This window comes from Thunnus maccoyii, chromosome 3, assembly GCF_910596095.1.
Source record: "Thunnus maccoyii chromosome 3, fThuMac1.1, whole genome shotgun sequence".
NCBI lineage: Eukaryota > Metazoa > Chordata > Actinopteri > Scombriformes > Scombridae > Thunnus > Thunnus maccoyii.
The window spans coordinates 17,413,211-17,436,592 of NC_056535.1; the positions used below are offsets into that span (position 1 = coordinate 17,413,211).

General features: G+C 40.1%; 1 protein-coding gene across 1 annotated transcript; it reads left to right on the top strand.

Moving 5' to 3' along the window:
• Nucleotides 1-2,087: 2,087 nt before the first annotated feature.
• dstyk (dual serine/threonine and tyrosine protein kinase) lies at nucleotides 2,088-23,169 on the top strand. Its single transcript, XM_042406013.1, has 14 exons — nucleotides 2,088-3,802; nucleotides 5,273-5,682; nucleotides 10,848-11,354; nucleotides 11,534-11,729; nucleotides 13,694-13,932; nucleotides 15,470-15,553; nucleotides 15,654-15,830; nucleotides 18,590-18,719; nucleotides 18,968-19,124; nucleotides 20,781-20,913; nucleotides 21,032-21,145; nucleotides 21,916-22,030; nucleotides 22,305-22,439; nucleotides 22,555-23,169. Exons 1-14 carry the CDS (start codon nucleotides 3,607-3,609, stop codon nucleotides 22,740-22,742), a joined length of 2,781 nt encoding a protein of 926 aa, XP_042261947.1. The 5' UTR covers nucleotides 2,088-3,606; the 3' UTR covers nucleotides 22,743-23,169.
• The last annotated feature ends 213 nt before the right edge of the window (nucleotides 23,170-23,382 follow it).

Genomic DNA, 23,382 nt, shown 5'->3' on the forward strand with positions numbered 1-23,382 from the left:
GTGAACTGAAATGAATAAATTATAGGAAAGAGCATGGATTGGATTGGTAGTGTCGTTACAGCTGTTGGCCACTAGAGATCAGCATGCAGTCACCAGCTGCAACAATTTAGGTTGACTGATCTGAACCATTGACTTTAAGAAGTAAATCTTTGACAGTGGCTCTGTTAAACATCTTTGTACTTAATACTAATAATATGAAAACAACAACAAAACAGTCAGGACAGGATGAGCTGACATCCTGATTTCAGGAACACTCAGATCTAACACCTTAAGCCAACTGGTGCATGGCCAAATTCTGTCTTAATTGACCTCCTAACCCTTTGTGTTTGCCTCTCAGCTGTCTGAGCAGCGTGTCAGTGTTTCTTCACCCATGTATGCAGAGGAAATTGTAATTGTAATCAGAGATCGGAAGGAAATGCACACAATCTTGAAAGAATAAGACTTAGGAAAGATTAGCACGTAGACAAGAACAAAGATTATTATAAGAAAAATTGTTGAATGTAGGAAACATAAATAAATACTGATCACTGTGTACCTGCACAGGGAACACATTTACATATAAACATTATAAATCACAAAGATTTGTCACTAATAGTGTTTTATATGTCAAATATTTTATATTTATGAAATCAAAGTCTAGAAGCTTTTCTAGACTATTAAAAAGTGGGACATTCAAGATGTTGTTCATGTCATCCTGCCTGAAGAGTGGTTTACTGGGAGAATGGGGTCCTTACATCATGCCCAAAACTGGTTATCTCATTTTTTTTTTTTACCTTTTTCATAGCCTCTTTATCTAACAAAAGTTTGTCATATAGATTGATATATGAGCAAAAATGTGTATCTTATATTAAACCAAGAAGTGCAGAAATGTACCAGATATGAGTAGTCTATGAAAATGTAACTTAATAAACCTCGCATTGTAGAGTTCGTCAGAAAAACAGAGGTATAGATTGTTTCAACTGCACATGCTCAGTCTTCTTTGGACCACAAGCAACCAGCAATTACATTTATATGCTGATGATGGTGCATATAACAATAAATAAAGAAATTCCTTGCTCCTTTCACTTCCTAATATGTGCTAACAAATTTGTCATTTGAGGGAACTAATTAGTAATTGAAGGGTACGAATGATATTAGATTTTTTTTATCCCCTTTTACTCATTATAAAATACCATTGCTGCAAGGAAAACAAATTAAAATAAAATTAAGTTAATTATGAGATTATTAGATAGAAATTCAAAATGAAGGGATACTAAAGTCAGAATCATAAAGGGATACTCCGACGACTTGGCATTGCACTTTCATTAAGTTTAGGAACTCACAAGAGACAGATTCAAAAATCAAGGCAACAGAGGCCGAGATATCCTGACCTTTAGTCTATAGTATGCATGGGTCAAGGTCCAAAATACACTGGATCCTATATTTCCCATAATGCCACTAAATAGCGTCTTTCATTAGTCCCTCCCTGCCTGGTGCATGCCCACGTCTCTCTCAAACTTCGACCCCAGGTTCGTAACATGGGCTTTATGTTATAAATTTGAAGTCTCAAGCTAAATTCAAGATTACCCTGGTGACATCATCAGGGTTATTTTCTTATAGTTAAAGAAAACTCCCATGAGAGCCGCACACAACTGTTGTCATAGGCTGAGTGGTACTCTTCAAGACATGTAAACCAGACTTCATTTGTCAAATCGGTGGTGCGCCCCTTTAACTTTCTAAGTCAAAAGTAAATATTTTGACTCTCTAAATCAGGATTATGAGATGTTACAATTGTGAGATAATAAGTCAAAATGTTGACTTTGAAAATATTGTCTAATAAGTTTGACCTCTAATGAGTATAACATTTAATCTATGTTTTTGTTTTGACAGAAATGGGCTTCCATAGAGACTCCTTGTATTTAGGAAATCTTTCCTTTTTTGCCAGTGGACCTATGTTTTGCCACTGGAAACAGTGACATTGCACTTATTGAGGTCACATTGATTCCGGTTCCCGCTCACACAGGCATTCTGGGTAACGAAAGAGTGGACAAAATACTTTACTATCTATCTATCTATCTATCTATCTATCAGGGAGACACTTATATTCAATTAAAAATAGAGTGGGTGATGTGAGAAACAGGGAAGGAAACAGAAAAGAGGTAGTAATAATTAGATTAAGAATAAGACGTAGCAATTTATACAGCACCCTTAATATTATAGGGAAGTCTTTGTGACCATTGTTAAATACCAGAAACTGTGGATCATGTAGTCATCAGCTGCAAAAAATATAGATCAAAGGGACAGGACGTGATGGAGGAAATGAAAAGATTAGGGCTAACGGGCAGGATTTAAGAGGAGTGTGGTGTCAGAGGACAGGGCAGAAGATGCTTGATCAGGACTGATGGAAAAACTGTAGGAGTTCACGAACTCCAGAAAATGGCAGTAATGCAAAACTATGGATGCCAGCTGGCGTTAAACCTCAAATAAGAAGAAAATATTGCACTTGCATGCACTTCGACCACAGGGTGAGCCATCTACATGCTGTACTGGACCGAAGCTGCGACCACAACCAACACTCCTACATTCCCCAGAGTGCAGCGCGTCATCCCGCACCCCGCCCTTTCCTTTCCCTAGCTTTGGGTCTGATCGACTTTCTGTTTTGCAGTGATTTCATTGCTTGGCCTTAACTGTTTGATTTGACTCGGACAAACCTCGCCCTGCAACAGTACCGCCACCACCACAGACTGTCCTCTTCATCATCACCGAGAGAGAAAACATCAATCTTCTCTCTTGAGTTTGTGTCGCCGTCTCCCCCCAGGCTGGAAGATGTCCACTGGCTCCTCCGGGCCACAGCCAGTTTAGGAAGATCTTATCCCTCGGAGGAAAAACAACGTTTTTTTTGTCGTGCACAGGCCGTTGTCATTGAGAGGCAACTGTCAAAGTTGGGCCCCATCTTTTTCTCTTTTTCTCTTTTAACACGGAGCTGTATGGCTGTGAAACGGTTGAAGGCTATGACTGTTGTACCGGGCCGAGGAGAGGACGGGACGGGGATGCCATCCGACTAGCACCGCTAACCGTATCTGGAGCGCAGTTTGGTCGCAAAACACACATTATTCCAGCACATTTGTCGCCATTGAGGTCTTGGTGTCTTCTGTTTTCCTTACTTCTTAACCAGCCAGTGTTAACTATTGGCGACGGCAAACACAACATGCAGAAATAGCGGTGACGTTTTAGCAAACTGTAATATCTCACCTCAGAAACACTAAAGTTATCTGACACTGTCGAAGTTAAGCTAGCTAGCTGTGCTAGTCAGCTTCCACACAACAACAAAAGCCAAATGCCTCACTTTTATCCACTGACACAGGACACTGTTGTCTGTCCAGCACTGGCACACTAATGTTAAGTGAATAAAAGTGTTATTTTTTATAATCATTTAACAGCCCAGCAGGTGGGTGGACGAACTTACTCGTTAACTAGCACCCAACGAGAAAGGTGTGATAGCAGGACACTTGGTTCACTGGTTTGCATTTGAGTTTTGTCAACTGCGACGTATAATTAAGGTCTCTTAAGTGTGGCACCTGCTCTGGTAAATCTCAAGAAGAAGAAAGCAGCCTCAACCTGTTGATCATGGAGGGAAACGTACAGCAGAAAGCGACTCCTTTAGCCCGGGAACTAACACGGATATTTAACAGCTACAACAAACACACCATCCAGCTGAAGAAGAACCTGAAGGAGACTAATGTATTCTTCCGGGAAATAAGACAGAACTACAGCAATGCCTGTGCATCAACCATGAGCTCCGAGTCAGCTTCTCTGGAGGCAGGTAAGGTTTGGACACATGGACATACCTGTGATTGCCACTCAATGTCACAGTGGTTTTAACATGTTAAACACATCCTGGATGTTGACCAAAAAATAACAATATCCACAGCTAACAAGGTGCTGCTGCCAAGTGATTTCTCCACCAATACGTAGACCTGAAAAAAAATGCATTTAATTAGGATTTGGAACTAAAGAGATTAAGCCCCCCTCTCAAAAGCATGAGCAGACTAAGTGCACCAAATATGCTGAGATTTCTGCACTCACTAGCCTGTTACATTAGGCACTCATTCTTCTCTTTCACATTAACTTTGTCTTGTGTGTGTGTGTCAGTGTTTGGTCAGGTTTAATGAAGGTTTAAAAGTTTGGCAAAAATGTTTTTTCTTACTTAAGCAAATAACCAAACATTTCATCCATTTCAAACTTTCAGTATTTTAGGCTGCTTGACCATATGATCCAGATGCTTCTTTCTATGAAACATTGATTAAACGCACAGGAGTGATGGTATGCTGATAAAGTGTAATGCGTCACATCTGCAGGAGTGGCTTGCTCTGTCAGAGTGGGTGTCCTGTGCACAGAGAAGGTCACAATCATTTTCTCCAGTGTTGAATGAACAATGTTAAGCAGAAGATTAGCCATAATCAACAGAAAAATGGGATAATGCCTCCCTTTCATGGGCATAGCCAAACGCATATCCTCACCTGCTAACTAGATTCACCTTGCAAATGTCTTGGTTACACTTATCTTGACAAAAATGTGCATCACATGATGCAGCAGGATCACACAATAGTTCTCGATCTGTTATGTATAGGTCCGAGCTGAACGCCTGCTACGAGTAAAAGAGGTTGTTTAGCGTAGTCCATCTGCTGCACACAGGTCGTGCAGTCAAATGCTCAGCACAGGTCGGCTTTAATGCGTCATGTTAGGTCAAGTGGTGAATACCAGTAGACGAATGCTAGATTAGTGTAACAGTTACAGTAAAACCACATGTATGTAAGAAAAGAAACGCCCTGCTATACGAATATAAAGTAGGCCATCGCTGCGCTCTCCCCTCTTTTTGTTATATAACTGTTTTAGACTGTGACTCAGCATCACTGAGGATTATGTCTGATACCTTCAATAATAAGGGTGAATTGGTTCCTCTGTGTGCTCCACATCTCAGGGTTTGATCCGGAAATAACAGTCCAAGGAAAGATATCAGATTAAAGATGTTTTGTCTTTCTTAAGTTGCCACCAAGGAACAGTGATTTACTTTATATTCTGAAAATGATGCTCAGATACAAAGTATAATGTGTCATTGAGTGTCACTGTCTGTGCCTACAGTGATGACCAAGAATTCCTAAAAAAAACAGATTACTGATTCCAGGAGTGAACAGGATTGATTAGGGGTATTGATCAGGTTTCAGATAACCAAGTTCTGTTCCCAATCCACCACTTAAACATATACCCCCTTTTCTTCTGTCTCTTCCTCTAGCCCAGTTTAGCTGCATCTCTTTCCCCAGCCATGAGGAAGAGTTCCTACGCAACACTGTGGGTGCTGCCCCGTACATCGTGGTGCTGGGCCAGGACTGTGCTGCCCGTTACCAGCTGCTCAACTGTCTCCTGGGCGAGAGACTGCTGCCACTGGGCCCCGAGGCCGGAGAGGCTTGTGAAGGAGTCCAGGGCACTGTCTGCAAAAGGCGGAAGCTGTGTTTCACCCACGGGAGGCAGACACGGCTCAGTTTGGCGCTGCCCGGCCAGTATGAGCTGGTGCACCAGTTGGCAGCTAACTGTGGCCGCTGGGATACAGTGCCCCGGGAAGACCTGGAGATCCACGAGGAATGTGAGGACCCAGCACACAGGCTAGCAGAGCTGGAGATCACCCTGCATCATCCGCTGCTTCAGGTAGGCTTTGAAAAAACTGTTAATGTGATGTTGGTCTTTACTGGTATTTATTAGTTTCCTTGAACTTTAACACACTCTGTATCTAGATACATATTGCAGGGCTGAGTGATATGACTAACTGATAAAGATGTAGAATGACACGAGGCAGAAGCATGTGAGAGGACGAAAAGTTGATGGGTTTTTTTTGCATACTATGCCTTTATTAGAGTTGACAGTAGAGAAAAGAGGAGAGACAAAGACGAGGTGTGACATGATGCAACAAAGCTCCTCGGCCAGACTCAAACTTGGGACTTTGCGATCAATGGTCACAGCCCCCGGTCACTAGGCACCCTGTTTTTTTTGGGGGGGGACAGCTCACTAAAGCAGCAGTCCCAAACCACCGGGCAACAAGGCATTTGCTACCGGGCTGCAAGGAAACGATATGATTCATAAAAGGAAAAAAATTTTTTATTTTTTTTCTTACGTTTTCTTGGTTTGTTTTGTTTTGTGTGGATCAGCAGTAAAACCTGGAGCCGACTTTTGAGTTGTCTTTCTTTTGTGGTTGTGAAACTGGATTGAACTGAACTGATTTGGGTTTGTGGAGAAAACAAAACTGATTTTTTACAGAGTTGATTGAACTCCGAGACTGTGGGATGAGTTACGCATGTACGCTCACACACACACACACACACACACACACACACACACACACACACACACCAATATTTATGATTTAATACACCTATTGGAAACTGAATTGAGTTGTGAGTTGAGCTCTGGTTTTTGGTGACGTATATTTTCTTGCTACTTGCTATTCGCTTTATTGTTTTGTGTGGTTTGACAGCTATTTTCTTTCTATTTTATAATTATTATTTGATTTATTATTTTAGACTTGACTACGACTGACACCCTTCTTCATTTAAAAGTGGGAAAACGGCTACAAAAAAAGTTACTTACATGTTACGATGGTATTCACTTATAAACCTAACCTATATTCCGGTGGTGACTAACCCACCCAACACCCATTATTGGTATCAGTACATTTCTATCTCATTTCCCAGCTCTAATAAAGGGTATAAGGCACCGATGGCATCATATTCTGCAACAAGAACATTCATTCACTGTTAGAAAAAAAAAAAAGAATCTGCCTTGTAAAATATTTTTTAGTTTTTTGCACATGACTCCCCTTGCATTAGGCCAGTGCGGAGGACGTCTCTATAGACAGGCATGTAGTATTTAGTGGCTTCAGTTATTTCAGGTAGGATTAGTTTGGATATTTGTATGTTTTGAAAGGCACCTTCAGGTGAATCTAAAGCCTGTGCATGGTGCAATTTGTATGAATATGTCCCTTGACAGGAACAGATTATTATCATTCATTCATTCATATTGTGATGGCATTATAATGTATCTAAAGTCTGAGAAAGATATAATAATGATGATGATAAGAGTTTGAGGCACTACTTGAAATAAGTCATTTTATTCACAGTGCGCTTAAACTACAGCTTGTTTTGTAGTTTTATGTGAATAAAAACATCTGATTTTGCATATGCAGACCATGTTGTGATGTACTGCACATCAAACTATCTTTTAAGCCCGAATGTGTGTTTCTATTTCTGTGTGTTGGTATTTCCTCCTGTTTCCCCTGACAAAAGGAAAGATGATTTTTTTTTCATCAGTGTTTCTGCCTTGATCCAGCCTTTGCCTTCACACATAGCTTAGCTCACAAACAGCTTACTGAGCAGAGCTGATTATTTGCTGTGCTGTTCAGTGTTTTACCTGATTTGTGCTACTGTTCAGGAATACATTCTTGTTTCTCATTTAGGTTTTGGACACTCCTTTGAAAATAGGTTCACAAGTTAATGTCGAAGTTACTTGGAAAAAGGAAGAATTGTTGCACACAGTAGTACAGACATGCTGGTCTTCAGCCAGTGCGACCTGAAAATCACAATATCTTGTGGGAGTGAATTGATTTAGCATGGTGTAAGGATTGTAGTCATTCCTTATCATGTGTGACACGTGGAAATTAGTCTCTAATCCTTTAGACCAAGGCCCCTTAGCGAGCATCACACAGCCCCAGAAACTAGGCCTAGCTCTGCCTTGGGGCAGCCCACCCGCCCAGCCCCCTTACGTAATGCCACTGGTCTGGTGCGATTCACATGACTAGGTCATGTATAAAAAATCCCAAACCCTTTGCTGTGATGAAGTTTCCATGGTTACAACTGATTCCTGGGACACAAAAAACAAAAAAGTTTCAGTTTCTTGTTTTTCTTGAAGCCTAAAACGATGATTTTGGGTGAGCTGTGTTCACAGAAAAGACCCATTCATAACTTTTATCAAATAGTTTTGCTTAAAATCAAATTTCTCTAATGTTGACACGCATTATATACACAAACATTGATTGCATATTCAAAATATTTGTTTGAGACAAGAGCACACCAGTCAGTCTGTCAAATCTCATTCAAGTAGCAACATCCGGGGCTGAAAAATGAAGCCAATGTTTAAGTGCAAAAAACCCCAGTTCCTCGAATGGCCATTTGAGGCTCCAAACGTGAGTCAATCCCCAAAGACCCTCATGTTTAAATGCCCAACTTAACAAGCAAGCTAGCAGCTAGCGTTCGGGGTCAGCTTCACCCTGTCGTCCAAATATTGTCACTTTTGACTCCAAAAATCCAAGATGGCGACGGTCAAAATGCCAAACTCGAGGCTTCAAAACAGGAGTCCACAAACCAATGGGTGACGTCATGGTGGCTATGTCCATTATTTTTTACTGTCTATGGTTTTATGAGTGTTGTGGAATAACTTAATCTACTCTAATTTAAATGTAAAAAGTTTTTATTAGAATTTATGTGTAACTACATTTTATTGCACTGCTGAATTTTTAAATGTGTGTGTGGTAAAATCCATTGTATGGATCTTGCAGTACTCTCTTCATGGTCTGTTTGTCATTGTGTTATAAAAAATAATATGTTGGTATAGTTGATTGAATATGGCTATAGATTTTAAAAACTTTTTTAACCACTGCTTCAAGAAAAAGAAAAGCATAATAGATGAACTCCTAAAAGGAAAATGTCAGTGTTGGGAGCGAAGCAGTCATTTTACACCCTTGATCGTTTTCACGTGTGACTGAGAGGCGTGGGATCCGCAATCCTTTATTTGGGTCAAAAAGTTTGTCACACTTGAGAGGACACCAGAGGCTTAACTAGCCAAGTTATCCATTGTCATAATATACACTTTATCATAGATTAGAGACAGAATCATCTTGGCTTTCAGGTTTCTGCTGAATGAAAAAGAGATTAACATGTTTAGGTGGAAGTAAGGCACAGAATCTCTCTGCTCACTGTGGTATTCACACACTCCTGCCATAATCACAGCACCCTGCTTTAGAGGCCACCAGATGAGAACTAACTTGCTAATTAGCCTTCTCTTACTCCCAGAGTTTGACCAACCTCAACTTAAGCACACGGTGACTCAGAGGACATAAAGGGTGCTAACCTATCGCCACATTTCTAAAATTCTTTGGAGGTACATATTCTGTCATGTTTATTGCCAGTGCTCCATGAATTCACATAAGAGAGCCTGCTTGTTAACGAAGGGCTGCGATATTGGCAGTCACTCTTAAAATATGCTAATAGAAGAAAATTCTAATTTCTTAAACAGCCATTTGTCTTGTTTTTTCTTTGTATAACTGGGTCAGACAGTAGTCCTTTTTTAAAGACATGTAAAAAAAACAAAATAGTAACTTCAAAATCGCCCATAGACATTCTCTTGAAGGGTTGTTGTTGAAAACTGACTGCATTAAGGCAATTCAAACATTGTATTGATTTTGATTGGTTGTGAACAAATGTTTGCAGGCTATCTTTGTTCCAAAGAGACTGCTCAGATGGGCTCGGCCCTTGTTTCTTGGAGACAGGACTGACTGTCTCCTTTGTGTAGCAGTGGGTCATTTCTGCCTCTTTTCTCTGGCTGTCTTTTCCCCCCCGTCATGGTCTCCCTCTCAAGCTCTCTCCCAGTCTATTTTTGTTAATGTTGTTATTTATCAAGGGTTAAGCAAACCTTTTTACTTGATATTTTTCTGCCCTGTCACAGACATTCCCAAGACCACCACAAATATTAATGTGCCGTTATGTGTTCAGAAATAGAAGGAGCATGTGATATGAGTGGATGTTTTTTTTTTTTTTTCCCTTTTGCATTGGAATCCCTTTAAACATCTTCAAACATCAGATGGTTTGAAACTGTGCTCCAATCGCCCGGAAACACTTTATATAACAGAAGTTATAGTTTACTGCTAAGACATGGTCGAGTGCATTTTTTTGTCAGGAGGTTAAAGGCCTTTAGAAAAGTAAAACTGTTTATTTTCTACTGTTGGTCTAAAATATTGAAACCTGTCCACAGTGAGGTTAGTCACTGAATTTTTGGGCACTCAAAGGCAGTGGAAACAAACTGTGAACACAATACTGACACACTTTCACTTTTTAAGTCGAAAATAGCAAAGTTATTAGCATACAGTTCCCTGTTTACACATCTAGCAGATACAGAGCAACATTCATATTCATTTGGAGTCATGTTTCTTGTCACCTGGTGAATCTAAGTCTGAAACTCACTCTCCTTTTAGCTCTGTTTTTGGTCTCCACCAACTCCTGATGGAAATATCTGACTATTCACCAGCTAGTCGCTAACTCTCTGAAAACAGCCGCCTTCTGTGGCAAAAAATAATGCTGGTGAGAGTGAACCAAAACAGTGAAGTTGTGGGCCGTTAGACCAAAACAGTGAACTGCAAAATGTTATAAAACTTGTTAGAGCTAAAGGGAACTGCAGAGTCAGGTGATAATTCACTGATTGTTCTTCAAAGCAAGCGACACTTGTCACAAAACACATAGTTATTTGATCCATTATTATTATTATTAGAAAAATGTATAGCAACCATTGATTTCCATTTACCTCCATTATTTTTGTTCGCTGGCAGATATCTCAGCAAAACATTAGCAAATGAATCCATCGGTATCCTCCAAGTGGAGTCTGACTGAATGGATACCACCAGGAGTAAATGTGAAAATATGTTTTTGTTTATTTTGGGTGAACAGACACTTTTTTTACAGGACCATGTTTCCTAGTAACTTCCTGTATATAAACAACTTTACTTGTAATGAAAGTAACATTTTTGTGGTTTCTTTGTGGTTCGTCATCAGGAAGCGAAGGTCATGGTGGTACCTTGTCCGAGTGTCCAGCCCACAGAAGAGGCCCTGGAAGATTGCACTCGCAACGTGATTCCCATCATACTTTATGCCATCAACCAGGACTCCCTAAGCACAGAGCAGGTGGCAGAGCTCTGGAAGGTCAAAGAGATGCTCTCCTTTCCCATCTGTTTTGTCCGCATCCCTGACACCATGCCAGCATCCTCCCCAGAACCCGGCCGCCGTGCAGAGAAGGAAAAGGAGAGAGAGAAGAGCGCCCTCCACAAGCAGTTGCTCTCCCTTGGTTTCCTAAACAGCCCGACAGGAAACTGCTCCTGTGGGGCCCCTACACAGATGCCCACCCCGGGCGCCAAGCCCCAGAGCATGCTGGGTGAGGCTTTTGAAAGACTGCATCGGTTGCTGGTGCCTTTTGCTCGCCAAGTGCTTCAAAATCAGCAGGTGGAGGCTGCCAACCTGCTTAATGGGCTCCATTGTCGCTGTCTAGATCTTTTCATCAATCAGGTCAGAGAATGATGCCTCGTGGCACTGTTAATATCGGTCACTGTTTTACTGCTTCATAGTCATTTGACCGTTGTCACTACTGCTGCACTAACAGCTTGGTCGGAGTGTGCTGTGACCCAGGATGCCTCTGAAAAAAATCATCAACAGACCTTTGTCCTTTCTGCTTCATCCCCCTGCAGGCCTTTGACATGCAGAGGGACCTCCAGATAACACCCCGCAGGCTGGAGTACACTCGTGAGAAAGAGGGCGAACTGTTCACCTCCCTCATGGCCATCGCTAACCGCAAACAGGAAGAGATGAAGGAGATGATTGTGGAGACACTCACCAGCATGAAAGAGCAGTTGCTGGAGGATGCTGCCAACCTGGAGTTTACAGGTTAGTAAGTAAGCACCCTGGTTAAATACCACAAGGCTGGCAGAGTTTCTCTTCTGTCGTTGTTTAAGAGTTTATTAATCAAGACACTATTTTACAGATGGTGGAACACACAAAATACATTAAACAGCTGGTGTACGTATATTGGAATTAATAAATTTGCTCCTAAAGGCATAAATTGTTTGATTAGGACACATTTGATTGGATAAAATCAGAATCTTAGTCAGATAGTAACAGGCTTTATTTGAGAAAAATGTCAGAGTTAAGAAGATCAGCAGAGTTGTGATGACAGACAGATTTTAAAGCCTGATTAAGCTTGTTTGTAATAGTGGCTCTAATGCCATCAAATCAAGTCCAGGTAGATGTTCGCTAAAAGCTACAAAAACTAAGCAAGTATCACCATGAAGATCAGTAAAGCGCATAATTATTATTTAATTGTACAGTCTCCCAACCAGGATCTCTCTTTCTGAGTACTTCCAATTTAATTTTGTTTTTTATTTGTTTGTAGTATATAAACAGCAGTCCACACACTAATTAATTAAAAAGCTTGTGATTTGAATTAATATTAATGAGTTTTTTTTCCCAATACTCACCACACTTACTATAATTATTCAGTTATGATTTTCCATGTCTCATGCTTCAAATTATGACTTCAAAATAAGTTGAGAAGCAGTGAAACTTTAAATGTATTAATTTACTTGTTTGTTGTAACAAACAACCTCTATGACTACAAATTTTGAGTTATACCCCTGTTTGATATAACTATAACTATAGCTATTATAACTTAAATATACCCTATGAATCTTTCTGCCAAAATGTCTCTATGAAATTAGAAACATACTCTTCAGTTGTATGTTTTATTTTAGATTCTAGGAAGTGGGAAACGTGATTTGCTGTTACAGTCTCCTGTAGCTTTGATTCTGTGGTTTAACATTTGATCATTCAATTATGACCACACGTGTGCCTCATTTATTTTGCTCTCATTTTTTCAAGTTAATAGGAAATGACTCCCACTTAATTATGTCCCCATTACAAAAAAAGGCTGATTTGTGGTACTCAGACTTCAGCCTGTTCAGATTATCCTCATTTAATCCTTCTTAGATTTGTTATATTGCTGATGTGTCTCTGAGGGGGACAAAATGGACAACTGGCTTGTCTGTTCTGTACTGACCATGAGTCTCAAGTCTGCAGCCTGACTCAAAGCCAGTTTCTTTTGATGTCTTCAGACTCTAGTCAGACCCGCAGGGACATGGCTGAGCCAGCTCTGTTTCACAATCTGCCCACAAAGTTTTGCACTTTCTAACGGCTAGTTTTGCTGAGTAAAACCCAACACAGGTGTTTCAGGTGTTTTTTTAATATCGGACCATGTTTCAGAATTAGTTGTTAGGTGTGTTGGTCAGTAATCAGTCAGGAAACCAGCCATATGCATTTTTTCACTTCGACCAGAATAAGTGGCTTCAACCAGATTTTTCTTCTGCTCTGGCACTGTGCGAACACAACAGTTAAACCTGACAACATGAGAGTAGCTCTGACGTAAAGGATTAAGTCTTTGAACCAGAATGTATAGTGAGTTGAATTGCAGGTTTTACATTTTATGATATAGAAAATCATAAATGATAGTTAGGTGAATTGGCAGTGCATTTTCATGAGAAACTTTGAATTTCAAAAAACTAAACCTCCACAAGATACCTTTAACATTTTATTAATGTTATCATAAACGGTGCATTTTAATAAGAAATATTGAAAATTAACAATAACACAGTAATTGACAGCTATAACTCTATAGGAATTGTATTAAAATGTGTTTCAGAAATTAATTGTTCAAGCAGTTATGAAGATTTTAGACTTATTGCACTTATAATCAATATATTGTACACTGGAATCTTTCTTGCCAAAATAATAATAAAAGGAAATGTGCATTTTACCACATGCCTGGGAAGTGCTAAGCTGCTTTCTTTGAACTGCAGACATCATCGTAACGACTAACGGAGAGCCTGTTACGTCAAAGGAGATCAAATCGTGCATCCACCAGATCCAGGAGCTGATAGTGGTTCGTTTGAATCAGGCTGTGGCAAATAAGCTGATCAGCTCTGTGGACTATTTGAGGGAGAGCTTCGTAGGAACTCTAGAGCGATGTCTCAACAGTCTGGAGAAATCGCACATCGATTCTTCGGTCCACAATATCACCTCCAATCACCTCAAACAGGTGGGCAGTAGTCTATGTTTCTGACAAACAGCAGTCTTATTTAGTGTAAATATGCTTGAATGTGAGCAAAATATTAATTTCTGTCATAGGTGACCTATTATGCTCATTTCCTTTCATTTCTATATTTTTATTCTGGGATTCCACAAGAGTAGCTTTGCATGATTCACAGTTCAAAAAACTAGTTATTTATCTTATACTGGCCCTTTATGCAGCTGCTCAGTTCAGCCTCTGTCTCGAACAGGCAGTCTTAGCTCCTGTCTCTTTAAGGCCCGCCTCCTGATGAGCCCACTCTGATTCTGATTGGCCAGCTTTCAGGAAGCCTGCTGAGGGGCAGCTATATCAGAGACGTGTTAAAGGGAAACTTCAGTATTTTTAAACCTGGACCCTATTTTCCCATCTTTTTGTGACTAATGGAAACAACAGTTTTTGAAATTGGTCCAGTATTGATCGAGAGAGCGCTTCAGCCAGCAGCTGCAAAACAGGCTGCAATGTAATCCGAGGGGGTAATATCACCCCGTCAATGTACGTCCACTAAAGGTGCTTGTTTTTGCTACTGACAGGCTCAGGCTCAGATTGTTATTATAAGTGTTTGACACCATTATGGAAAGGACCATACAGAGAAATAAAAACATTTTCTTTACCTTTCACTCAATCCAGCCTGTTTGTTATTCTGTCTAACCAAGTCTAACTCAAGGAGAAGTCTCATTCTGAAATCTTGTGAGAGTTGAGTTGTTGTCAGCTAAATATTCAGCCATGACAGAGATGGAGAGAGGAGTGCCGAGAGGAGTTTGTTGCATTAGAGTAAAGAAAGCATAGCTTAGTTTTATCTAAATTTTCAAAGTCATGACTGAATATTTAGCTGATTTCGATAGCAACTCAACTCTTGTGAGATTTAAGAACAAGACTTCTCTTTGAGCGGGACTTGGTTAGACACAGTAACAAACAGACAGGATCAAGTGAAAGGTAAAGAAAAACACTTGACTTCTCTGTGTGGTCCTTTCTACAATACTGTCAGACACTTAAAGTGACAACCACATGCTTTAGTACATGTGGTTGTGCAGTTGGTTTTTACCTGTCAGTGGCAAAAACAAACACTTTGAGTGGACGTACATTGACTGAAAATAAGGAAAAGCATAATAGGTCCCTTTAAGTGAGTCAAGTGCCAATAGAAACAGTGTCAGCAACTGGAATCTAAATGTTTAGAGGGAATTTTTTTAATTAATATTTAGGCTAGAGACTGATAAAATTATAGATGATATTGGTACATGACTCTTCTTCCACAACTATTCAGTTACATGGACTGTTATAAGTATACATTTACACAACAAAGCAAAATGTTAGCGTGAGCTAATAGAGGGTTTGTAAGGAAGCAAAAGGGTCAGAATCGGGTCAGAGTGACGCATGCTGGAAAAATGGAGAACCAAAAGAAAAAGATTGGCTTCAGCACCAGAGGCCTTTAGACTTGTAGACAGCATATTGTGGTTACTTGCACTGCAGGATTTCCTAATTATTTGCTTCCTACTCTGATCTGTTCCAGTTATTAAATGCTGCCTATCACGTGGAGGTCACCTTTCATTCAGGATCCTCCGTCACACGACTTGTGTGGGAGCAAATCAAACAGGTAAGTATCTAATAAGAGTTTATCCATAAGAGTTTCAAAAGGCTCTGTGAATGGTTCCCTCTGAAGGAACGTTTATTAAATAACTTTATCTCTCTCCTAGATAATCCACAGGATAACATTTGTAAACCCCCCTGCCATCACTCCAGAGTGGAAGCGGAAAGTGGCCCAGGACGCCATAGAAAGTCTCAGTGCTGCCAAACTGGCCCGAAGCATCTGCTCCCAGTTCAGGACCCGCCTCAACAGCTCCCATGAGGCTTTTGCAGCATCCCTGCGCCAGGTTAACTCTCTCTTCTTTGCTTCTTTCATTCCCTATTTTTTTTCCCACACCTTGCTTCTAGTATACAAGTAAAACATAGTGACTTTTTCTGATCTTATACTTAAAAATTGAAAATATTATCACTGCCATCAAACCACTAGTGGATGTAAACTCAGGTTCAGATTACAGAAGGTTTAGTGAGGATTTAACTCCAGTTGATTCTTCGCAGTCATGTCCACATTCAAAAGTAGGCTGAAAATGTAACTTTTAACTCTCTCATTACATAACAGGTAATGAAATGTGCTACATAAATATTGTTTTGCCTTGCCAACATTCATAGGAAAATTCTGGTTCAGCACAGAATATGTGGTAATGTGAGAGACTGACATTAAATTTTCGCCTCCTGAGCTGCTGACAGATTTATCCATGCTGATAATTTTGAAATTATACTTTTTTTTTTAATTAGAGTTAATACCTGGATGGCTACACCACCACAACTTAGTAGAACTGCAATAACCAGTAAGAGATACTACAGGTTTAGAGGGAGGAGGAAAGAACAGGGCTTTTAAAACATAGAGGACAAACTGATGTACAGTATGAGATGGAGGCAGGCAGGTTGAAATGTGGTAAGAACCCATGCCCGATATAACACGACTTTTAAGACACTGTGATCAAAAGACACTGGGAGAATTTGCATCAGGGTGACAGAACATTATATGACTAGTTTACATAAAGCGTTGGCTGATTAGCATTGGTTGTTCTTTATAGCTTCGCTGTTTTCTCATACAAATATCTCAGCCAGAGTTTGTATGAGCTGCGGAGAACGTCCCCACAGAATTGACCTCATTTGACCGTGACATTTATTCTCTGCTGATTCACCTGAATACTTTGAAAGCCTTTTATACCTTCAGTATCACTGACTAGTGGGAAACTCAAGGCTGGTAACTGACTCATTTCTTTCTGACATTTATTAAAACACCTGCATTGTCTGACAGCTCTATAATATCTATGTACATATTAATCTGCAGCTTTTATTTGCTCCCATTGAGCTCTTAAGCAGCAGGCCCTGCACAGCTCACGGTTTAACATTTCACTCCACTTCACTTGGAATTGCTTCGCTTTTTAAGCCCCAATATGCAAATAGTTGCGACTCCCTCCTTGAAATCCCTGACGAATCAGTTTCAGTCAAATTGCTCTGATGATAATCATCACATGACAGACAGTGTGTTTCACATCACTGACTGCATTTCCATGCTTGCTAATTCTTCACTCTTAATGCGGTTACACAAACGCGCTCATTAATTGTGGCAGTTTTACAGAGGAGGTGATGTTGGTAGATGCTTTGTATGTATGTTGGACAGAAATATCCTAATTTAATTTAGTTATTTTGTTACCCGAGTGAACGAGTGCAGTGCAAGCAAGTTAACCTAATAAAATAACATTACCATCACATTCCTGTCAGAAATAACAGAGTTACAGAGCGTCCATGAATAATAGAGATAATATGTTGGTATGCTGTATGATATGGAGGAGCTATTGCAATGAATGCGACTGTAAATTGCGCTGTGAAGGCAGAGATAGCTTGCAAGATCAAACAGGAAATTAAAAGCAGGGTCCATTTTCTGTGCTGAAAAGAATACATGACAAAGACACTCAGCACTTAATTATCCTCCAATTTACAACAGCGTGATGTTAATAGCCTGTTACGGCGTGTCAGAGACTCCTCACTCGGTGTATTGCAATTGTCATATTTCATAGTTAATCTGCTTTTTATTATCTGCTACAAACACTGGCATTTGTAAAACAGAAAAAAACCCTCATAAATGTGTGAGTACAGTTCTGTAGTAGTGTTTATGTAGCAGGCAATTCAGTCCATAACAGGCAAAAACAGAGTAAATTAGAGCAAAATGAAGATAAGAAGTGTTTCATACTGTATAAAGCTCTTTCATTGATGCAACAGATTTTTTTTTTTTAGCATGGTAAAAGGTTTTATGTGTAGTTTTTGACAAATGTGGGTTTCCCCACTTGCAGATGACAGAGTAGAGTTGAAGGTGCATAACTTTCATCCATTATCCTAACTAGATGGTTGTAAACCACAAAGTTGATTAAAGTTGAAAATATGAAGGAACTTGGCATATTTTACAAGTAACAACACAAACTTCATCATCAAGGAAAAACTTATGATAGCTACTAAATTATGGTTATAAGTAATTTACTAATCTGATTATAATGTAAGGAATTAACACTATCAGTAGACAGTTTGCCAGGAAACTGAACACAATGTTTACATGTTGAGAGTGTTGTGAGCAAACGTTACAGTATATCAGGTCTCATGTTGACTTTGAAGCTCCAGCTATGCACAAATCAAACAAGAGTGATGAGAACACATGAACTCGGAGGAGGGAGTGTATGAAAACAGCCGCCTACACAGACATCAATTTACTTTCACCCTCTGGTCACAAAAATGAAATAGATCAAGCAGCAACTGTGTGCTGGACAGGAACTCTACGTTAACCGCTCCGACAAATGACGACATCGTCAGAGGTCACTGCAACTGGCCAGCAGTTTCTGAGAACCTAAGGGTGGTCGTCCTTGGCAACAGTTTCTATGGTGATAGCACCTTCATGGCTTTTCAGTGATATTTTTTCATGAAAATAGGACAAAATTAGATTTTACCAAATAAAATAACTATTAACAAAGGAGACCAGTCATTTAGCAGCTGTTCACAGTTCTTAACGCTAACCGTGAGTTGTTGTTATGTCACGTGTGGGTGTTTCTAGCTGGAGGAAGGGCACACAGGGCGTCTGGAGCGCACTGAGGACCTATGGCTGCGTGTGAGGAAGGACCACGCCCCTCGACTGGCCCGCCTGTCTCTGGAGAGCCGCTCTCTAAGGGATGTGCTGCTGCATGGTGAGTCATCACCACTAAATCCTCCAATTGCTCACACACACACACACCCACACACGAAACTCGGTCTGCTCACATGTTCCTACAAAAACATCCCAAAATCAAGGCCAAAATCAAACTTAGAGAGACGGTAACCACCTACATTGAGGTTACACAGCTTTTTTTTATAAACTCTGCTGCCTGTGTTCAAACTTTTCTTTTACTTTGAGTAAAAAAACAAAACAAACAACTGCTTTTGTTTTTTCTGACAGGCAAGCCTAAGCTCGGACGAGAGTTGGGCCGGGGCCAATACGGAGTTGTGTACTTGTGCGACAGTTGGGGAGGACACTACCCATGTGCCTTAAAGTCTGTTGTCCCGCCTGATGATAAACACTGGAACGACCTGGCTTTAGAGTTTCACTACACAAGGTCAGTTAGTGAGACCGACATGAGTAAAAATAGCACACACACACACGTGAAGATAGCTGCTTTGGCACATCCTCAAGAAAAGTTACTCAATACTCATCAAAGCTGGCAGCACGTCAGACTGATGAGAGGTGTTTATGGGAAATTCACACCAAGCAGTTGCAAGATAATCATCATCAAGAGCGGTGATCTTTTCGTTTGACAGTTGCCTTGTTATTAAAGCCAAACTCCACCCAGTTTATAAAAACGTGATTTGACTGTTCAGGCCTCGAGGCTATTCTGTGAACAAATCAACATGTTGTTGGAAGCGCCCGTGTTGTATTAACGCTCGTCTGCTTCAGCTGTCATAGATCTGAGGAATGCAGGACCTTTTCAAGCTGAGCTGGACCTGCCCCAGTGTGCACAATAAGACTCACATTAATACACAATGACTCCAACATGACAAATTCTCCACTTTCTGATCATATGTCAAGTCAAATCAAGTTTAAAGTAAAAATCTCGTTAGGACATAGATACAGGCAGATGTTACATACACACGCACAAGTACACACATGCACATGTATGCACACAGACCTAGATAAAAGCTAAACAAAATAAAAATGTCTTTAGTTTATTCTTAAAACAGGACTGTGTTGGTGCAACTGCTCCATACTTTAGGAGCATAAGCACTAAATGCTCTGTCACCTGATTTGGAATTAACTCTGGGAATTTGGAGAAGAAGGCTGTGCTGGGACCTGAGAGCTCTGCCTCATTGATTAAATGCAAGCATCTCAGATACATATTCAGGGGCCAGGCCATTTAGTGCTTTATAGACCAGAAGTGAAATTTTAAAGTCAGTTCTATACTGAATAGAGAGCCAGTGAGTCTGTTTAATCCTTTAACATCCATCCTTTTTATAGAATTTTTGGCTATTTGGCAAACTGAAATGGAAAAGCTTATAACAGAAGAACTGTAAGGCCATGATGCATGTATTAGCCTTTTTTGACAAGTGACATCTTCTAGTTTCTGGAAATATGCTTGTTTAGCATGTGGCTAAAACACAAACAAAACTATTATCAGTTCAAATAAGGCTCAAAAAAGTGTTTTTGGTCCTCGTGTATAATAAATCATATTTGAATAACAATAATTAGGACATGCTTTATGCCAGAACTATGCAGAACACCATAAACCTTCTACATCTTTTCAACCCTTATAAAATTCCAGACCTCTAGGTCTAACCTTATGGGAGGTCGGGAGTTTTTAGTTTGTGGTGTCACTGGTGTTCCCGAACCTCTCCAATTTAACAAATTGTGTTAATTGCATTTACTCATTACTGTGTGATGCTGCTGCTTACAACTGGCTTGAGCGTGTCACCAGCAACCCGGTGGATGTTAAGAGGTTAAGAATTGGAGTGATACGGTCAAACTTTTTGGTTCAAGCAGTTGAACAGTGAATCTGTTAATGTTATCCGGGTACAGTGAGATATACAGTTGGTTATCATAACTATGATAACAGCAGAAGCATATACAAGTTAAACAGTAGAGGTCCAAGAACGGACCCTTGTGGAACTCCATACAGCATGTCAAATCTGTTAGAGCTGAAATCACCCAGAGAAACAGGAAAATATGACTGAAATATTTTATTTTTCACCCCTCTTCCTCTTGGTGTGTGTTACTTCAGGACCCTGCCAAAGCACGAGCGGCTGGTGGACCTGCACGGCTCCGTGATTGATCACACTTATGGAGGTGGCTCCAGCATTGCTGTGCTGCTTATCATGGAGCGGCTGCACAGAGACCTCTATACAGGCTTGAAGGTGACTTGATAATGCAGTGGATAATAAAGGAAATGTATCATTTTTAAAGCATTGTATTCCTCTGTCTCACTTCTTTTTCTTTCTCCTCTTCATGTTCTGTGTCGTCCGTCTCCGTCAGGCTGGTTTATCACTGAGAGAGAGACTTCAGATCGCTCTGGATGTGGTGGAGGGAATCCGCTTCCTGCACAGTCAGGGCCTCTTGCACAGAGACATAAAGCTAAAAAATGTTCTGGTGAGTGCAGAGCAAGCTCAGCAAACATCCTGTTTTCTGCATCTCACATCACTTCATATGATCCACTGTATTGATGTGCTGATTTATCAGCAAGCTGTTGGCAGCAGCAAGTATCAGCTTTAAAAAAATCAATATTACTATTGGTCCATTATTACTTACACTGATGTTGTTTGACCATTCAAACAGGCAGATGAATAAAACTATCATAGTGTTAAATGTGTTTAAAAATAGTCTTTTTTTTGTTTTTTCTCTTGGTTTATTCATTCATGATTGACCCATAAAACAAATCTTACCTTAATCAAACTGCATGTGCTCTTCACTCTTATATCATTGTAGAAACAAAGCATTGAGAGTTTTGTTTACAAAAAAAATAGCCTCACATAGTCATTGTGAATTTCTCACATTGCTCAATTTTCACTGCAAAATCCCACCTACTGTGAATAATTTGAATCCAGATCCATAGAAAATGAATGAAGCATGATTCAGGTGTATTCAGAATACATAAAAATGTGTTCTGAAATTAATTCTGGTGGTTTATATAGATGAAGTTTGACGTTTCCACACCTGTTTTTTTTTTTTTTTTTCGGAAAAGAAACCTCTGAAATCCTAGAAAATCCGTAATTTGTTGGAAGATTTTAGCACATGTCAGTCATCAGTCGTACATTCGTACAGTCAAAAGCAGTTGTTTTTTTTTCTCTCTTTTGTTTCTGACCAAACAAGCGCTCAACTCTCTCGATATCTGGTGTCCCTTCTTCTTCTTCTTCTTCTAGTTGGACAAACAAAATCGTGCAAAGATCACTGACCTGGGCTTCTGTAAACCAGAGGCCATGATGTCTGGCAGCATCGTTGGAACCCCCATTCACATGGCTCCAGAGCTGTTTACAGGTACGATCGCTGAACGGTCACACTGTTGATAATTACATCATGGAGCAGCTCCTGTGGTCGATCTTCAAACAGCTTAATTGGTCAGAAGTGTCTGAAAACACAGCTGCCAGTAGCTCACAAAAGTTCATGTCACATTCCTTCTATATTCACTTAAGATGCCAAACCTGTTATGTAACCTTTTACATACATTATGTCATTATATCTTACGTCAGAATTAAACCTAATAGCTTTTTTTTAAAAGTTTACCCCTGAATTGTGACATTTCTCCTGACAGGAAAGTATGATAACTCCGTTGACGTCTACGCCTTCGGGATCCTTTTCTGGTACCTCTGCACTGGTTCAGTTAAACTCCCAGAAGCCTTTGAGAAATGCTCCAGCAAGGACCAACTCTGGAATAACGTTAAAAAAGGTAAGTAATGTATAATGCAGATGAAAAACGATCTGAGGACACACTGTTGTTTGTCTTGGATATGTTTTTGTCCAATCGGCTGCCGGGGGCTCACTTGTGTCCGTGTCGTCTCCAGGTGCCAGACCGGAGCGGTTGCCCGGTTTCGATGAGGAATGCTGGCAGCTGATGGAGGCCTGCTGGAATGGGGACCCTTCCCAGAGGCCCCTGCTCGGTATCGTGGAGCCCAGCCTGCAAAGCATCATGGTCCGGCTCTGCAACTGCGGCTCGGAACAGAAAAGCAGCAGCCTCGAGGACTCAAACTGAAAACACTCCAGACAAACTAACACACGTGTGATAGGGATTCTGATCAGAAAAGTATTTTTGTTGTATTTATGAAGAAAGGAGGTGAACAGGCGAAAGATGAATTATGTCCACCTTGTTCACAGATGTTGGATTTACGTTATTTATGAGGAGTTGATACAGACCAGAAGTTTGCAATATGTGTGTTTTATTGTTTGTGCTTTGTGTATTTGTATACAAACTCCACAATATGCTTTTCTCATAGCTGCCGTGCTAATTGCTACTGTTATAGAATTGATACTAGATACAAATTGTTTTAAAAGTAGTCCATTCCCAGTATTATGAAAAAAAATGAATATATAAAAGATTAATTTTAGATTGTATTTAAACTGAACATGTCTGCATCTATACAAACATCTTTTTTAATAAAATGATCTGTTACAACAAATTATTATGTCATAAGCTGTTGTCAGGTGGTTATTGCAGATTTTGACTGAGGTAACAAAGTTTTAACAGCACTTTCTGACTCGTGACCCCTTAAAACGAAGCAGTGTTCATTTGCAGCCCCTCGTCACCGGTTGCTTGTGTCTGCTGTGACTGTTTTAGATGTGATTTTTCCCACCTTGTTTTATCTGAACTATTTTTAGAGGCCTGAAGAGATGCA

Coding starts and splice junctions, on each gene's coding strand:
- dstyk (XM_042406013.1), top strand. CDS start 3,607: ATGGAGGGAAACGTACAGCAGAAAGCGACTCCTTTAGCCCGGGAACTA. Junction 11,355..11,533: donor TAGATCTTTTCATCAATCAG/GTCAGAGAATGA, acceptor ATCCCCCTGCAG/GCCTTTGACATGCAGAGGGA. Junction 20,914..21,031: donor ACCTCTATACAGGCTTGAAG/GTGACTTGATAA, acceptor CGTCTCCGTCAG/GCTGGTTTATCACTGAGAGA.